This window comes from Dipodomys ordii, unplaced genomic scaffold (assembly GCF_000151885.1).
Source record: "Dipodomys ordii isolate 6190 unplaced genomic scaffold, Dord_2.0 Scaffold184, whole genome shotgun sequence".
In the NCBI taxonomy this organism is placed as follows: Eukaryota; Metazoa; Chordata; class Mammalia; order Rodentia; family Heteromyidae; genus Dipodomys; species Dipodomys ordii.
The window spans coordinates 728,028-732,828 of record NW_012267400.1 but is presented as its reverse complement, the minus strand read 5'-3'; the positions used below and the strand labels follow the sequence as shown (position 1 = coordinate 732,828).

General features: G+C 53.0%; 1 protein-coding gene across 1 annotated transcript in view; it reads left to right on the top strand.

The window, feature by feature from the left end:
- Positions 1 to 4,801, top strand: part of Cacna1a (calcium channel, voltage-dependent, P/Q type, alpha 1A subunit) — a 155,787-nt gene that overhangs the window by 56,416 nt on the left and 94,570 nt on the right. Inside the window, exons 5-6 of the mRNA XM_013034189.1 lie at positions 410 to 562; positions 4,597 to 4,790. Coding sequence (XP_012889643.1) covers positions 410 to 562; positions 4,597 to 4,790 — 347 coding nt within the window. The remainder of the gene's footprint in view (positions 1 to 409; positions 563 to 4,596; positions 4,791 to 4,801) is intronic.

The window sequence follows — 4,801 nt, the reverse complement described above, 5'->3', positions numbered from 1 at the left end:
AAAAAAAAAAAAAAAGAAATAGAAGCCAGATGCAGGTAGCTCACACCTGTAATCCTAGCTCCTCAGAAGATCTGAGGACAGCAGTTCAAAACCAGCCCAGCTAGGAAAGTCCATCAGCTTCTCTCTCCAGTTAACCAGCAAGAAGTAGAGCTGTGGCTCAAGTAGTAGAGCACCAGGGTTGAGAAGGAAAAAAAAGGCTCAGGGACAGCACCCAAGCCCAAGTGCTGACAAAGATCAGTTAATTAACCAGACTAAAATAGGAAAGGCGTTTGCCTGTGGGTAGGAGCCAGTCTCCACAGGGTCATCCATGTAGCTTTGGCTGCGGGGTGGGGGGGGGAGGGTAGGGGTGGGCTGGGGGGGGGGGGCTTGCTGATGGGCCATGGGCCTCCTCTCTCCATATCCCCCCTAGGTTTACAAGTCGTCCTGAAGTCGATCATGAAGGCCATGGTTCCCCTGCTGCAGATCGGCCTCCTCCTGTTTTTTGCAATCCTTATTTTTGCAATCATAGGGTTAGAATTTTATATGGGGAAATTTCATACCACCTGCTTTGAAGAGGGGACAGGTAGGTGTGAGCAGCATGGTGTGTGTGTGTGTGTGTGTGTGTGTGTGTGTGTGTGTAGGGGGTTCCACTCTCCTTCTGGAGCAGGAAAAACGAGCCATCCTTCCTCTCCCTTCCCTGGCAGCTGGGAGAGCTGCCTTCAGATGTCCTGTGTCCCCAGATGGCTCAAGGCCCTGGGTTCGAGGCCCGGCTCCTCGACATTGACAGGAGAGAGGAAAGGAAGGCAGGGCGGTGGAGAGCGGCAGGGGCAGGCGTCCGCGGTGGGAGCACACGGGACGGCGCAGTGCACAGCGGCCCGCCCAGCGCCATCCTGAGCAGGAGCCCCACGGCCTGGCCAGGACGGGGCTCCAGCCTGCTGCCTGCTGGGGAGCAATGAACCCCAACCTCAGCATCTCCTGGGTCCTGGGATGGCCATTCAGAATGGGGACGGACAGCGTCCTGGGATATCCAATCGGAGCTAAGGGACCAACACGGTTATACGCCTCACCCAATCAGAATTGTGGTATCAGCAAGGGCCTGGAATGGCCAATCAGAATCATGGGACCCGTAGGGTTCTGGACGCCACCAATCAGAACCACATTTACCAGCAGGGTCCTGGGTTGGCCAATCAGAATTGCGGGGCCAGCAGGGGTAGTAGTCCTCACCCAATCAGAACCACAGGCCCAGCAGGTTCGTGGACGGCCAATCACAGCTTTGCCCTCAGAAGCCCTGGGAGGAGCAGACTGAAGGGAGGAGCTGGGACTCCGCCTGGGGGGGGCTTCACCCTGCACCCCCATTCTCCCGCCCCCTTGACCCCAGGCGGATCCCAAGGTAGCTGGGGCTGCCCCATCCCCTCCAGTGGTGGGGAGGGTGGGAACTACGATCCTTCCAGAAGGGTGGGGTTTCCTCTTCTTCCTTCTTTTCCTCTCCCAGGCTTGGGAGCGCTGCTCCCTCGGCATGGGGCGCCCCAATTATTCCTTCCGCAATGAGGAAGGTGTTAATTGAGGCAGAGCTATTTCTGCACCTGGCCTCATGTGGGGGGGAGTTAGGGGGCGGGAGGGGAGGACTTGCAGAACCCCAAGATCCTGGGCCTTCTCAGGTTTCCTACGGTCTCCCTGACCCCCCCCCATCCAAGTGGCTGGCTGGGGTCTGAGTGGGGTCTTGGGGTGGTGTTGGGGGAGGGGTGCTGATGTATGTGGGTGCAGCCCCTGGAGGGTCCAGACGCCCCCGTTTAGGAAGAAAACTGAAAAAAGCTCCCGATTAAAAATATAAGGCGTGTGAGTAAGACAGATCCACGCAGACACCCCGGCAGCAGGTTAATTTTAAAATGTATTTCTAACCAAATCCCTCAGCCTGGCTGGCTGGTGATTTATATATATATGTGTGTGTTTTTTTCTAGAAACAACCCTCGGAGTGCTTCGTGCACTTCGTGGTGGGGGGGGGGGGGCTGCCGTGAAGAGCACCTCTGGGCGTCATTGCTAAAGATAGACAGGCTCTCACCAGGCCCAGCCCAGATCCTGTCAGCCAGCATCTCCGAAACACCCCAAAACTCGAAGGCAAAGTAGAAAAAGCTTCTTGTTTTCTAAGAGCTCACAGGGAAAAATGAAAGAAGAAAGAAAGAATGGAAGGAAAGAAGGCAGGCAGGCAGGCAAAGTATCTGAGGAACAGGATCCCCTCCCTTCCACTTCCGATTTGCAGCCATTTATAACCTGGAAAACTAATGACAGATTATATCCACACACCACCCCCAGATTTTGGGGGCTACTGGAGGCCTGGGAAAAATGGGGACACCCCAATTAACTAGGCTAACACAAGTAGGCTGCCCAGGGGTTAAGCTGGGAACTGAGTGGAGGACTGAGAAAGTTCCAGATTCTTCTCAGCCAATGGTGTCTCTTACTATTTTTGCTGATGGAGTTTCTTCTCTGAGTCTCACTCTCCCATCAGCGTTCATTAAGGAACCCAGCTAGCTGTTGTCTGGCGTGTAACAGTAGTGGCATTTGTTTCTTTCCTTGTTTTTTCCACTATGTAGCTGAGGGCTCCAATTCTTTCTTTTCTCTTTTTCTTTTTTGGTCAGTTGTGGGGCCTGAACTCTGGGCCTGGGCGCTGTCCCTCAGCTCTTCAGCTCAAGGCGAGCGCTCTACCACTTGAGCCACAGTGCCACTTCCAGCTTTTTCTACTTATGTGGTGCTGAGGATTTGAACCCAGGGCCTCAGGCATGCCAGGCAAGGGCTCTACCACTGAGCCACCTTCCCAGCCCCATGGCCTCCAATTCTTGATCCTCCTTTCTTGGCCTCCCAAGAGCTGGGATTACAGGCATGCGCCACCATGCCCAGTGTGGTTTCTTCTCCATTAGGATTCTTTTTTTTACAGGCCACAGGAATCTTCTAACCACCATTTCTTTTCTTCCTCCTGGGCGTGGTCCAGTGGGAGTTGGGAGTTGATAAAGTAAAGGCTCCTCCCTGCCATACAAATACTGAAATGTTGTTGGGGTTGTTGAGTGGGAAGGTTATACTTTTATACATTTTATTTTCTTGTGTATTCATTTCATCTCCTTATTTCTTTGTTACTTCTGTTCCTTTTCTTGTTGGACAGACCTCGTTGTAGTTATGAACGTCCATTCATCATCCAAAGGAGTTTCCACCCAACCGGTCCTTAGAAGTGGCATTCAACCCAGTGTGGTGGCACATGCCTGTAATCTCAGTACTGGAGAGGCTGAGGCAACAGGGTCAAGAATTTCAGGCCAGATCCTGTCTGTCTTACTAAAGAAAGGAAGGAAGGGAGAGAGGAAGGAGGGAAGAAAGGTAGGAAAAGGAAGGAAGGAAGGAAATGTCACTGCATTGAATCCAGACCTGCTGCTCTGGCCCAGAATATAAGTTGCTGAGGTCCCAGGGGCCAGCGGCCAGCATGTGGCCATTAGCATGCAGCTCCCCCACTCTGGAAGCTGCCCTCCATCTCCAGCAAAAACAGCGGGGGCCTCCCTGCCTCGCTCCCCCCTCCTCCTGGTATTGCACAATCTGCCTCCTGCTATTTGGGGCGGAAATTGAGCTCCCGTTTCCCACCCCGCGGCAGGGGCAGGGACTCTCTGTGCTGGGTGTTCTTCGCCCCCAGAACAGCTCCCCAGAACAAGCCCAGAACTTGTCAAGAAGGAAAGACAGCAGCAAGACCACAGAAGGACAACGTCAGGCACGCGACAGATTTGTCCCCATGCCCGCCTGAGACCGCACGGCGGCATCGGCCCAGACGGCGACTGTGCCAGATCCCAGCGCTTAACGAAAGCAAGGCGCCGATCGTTTAGCTGAGCCTCTGTAACGGAAAAGTAAAATAAGGGGCACTTGGAAATCAAGAGCCATCTCTTCTTAATTGATATGGGGGTAGCTGAGCTGTTTGTTTTAAAATAGTATAATAAGCAAAGCAAAAACAGTGGAGAGAACATTCAGAGCAAACAGGATAGGCCCAGCATTGAAATAGTTACATGAGAGTTCCTTATAATATGCTCTCTCTCTCTCTCTCTCTCTCTCTCTCTGTATGAGGGTATTGTGGGTTTTTTTCCAAAGAGTTATTTCTTCATTATCCACAAGTCAAGGAAAAACTCATAAAGAAAATGGGGAAATACAAGATTCAGCTAAAGCACCAATCTAAGGCCAATTTATAGCCTTCCAAAAACTCAACCTCTCCTAACAGTTTACTCAAAGTAGAGCAAAATTAGCCCATGGAGTCAAGTGCCAGTGGCTCATGTCTGTCATCTTAGCTACTCAGGAGGCTGAAATCTGAGGATCATGGTTCAGAGCCAGCCCAGACAAGAAAATCCATGAGACTCTTATCGCCAATAAACCACCAGAAAACTAGAAGTGGTGCTGTGGCTCAAGTGGTAGAGCGCTCACCTTCAGCAGAGGAGTTCAGGGACAGTGCCCAGGCCCTGAGTTCAGGTCCCAGGACCAACACACGCACACACACCCCGGATGGATAAAATGATCCTATTGTCCTCTCCCAACCACGTGGAGTGCTTGTGTCTCAGTCCAGCGGATGGGTGCTGACCCCGGTCCTTTTCTCTCTGGCAGATGACATTCAGGGCGAGTCTCCGGCCCCGTGCGGGGTAGAGGAGCCAGCCCGCACCTGCCCCAACGGGACCAGCTGCAAGCCCTACTGGGAGGGCCCCAACAACGGCATCACGCAGTTCGACAACATCCTGTTCGCGGTGCTCACCGTGTTCCAGTGCATCACCATGGAAGGGTGGACCGACCTCCTCTACAACGTGAGTGCGGG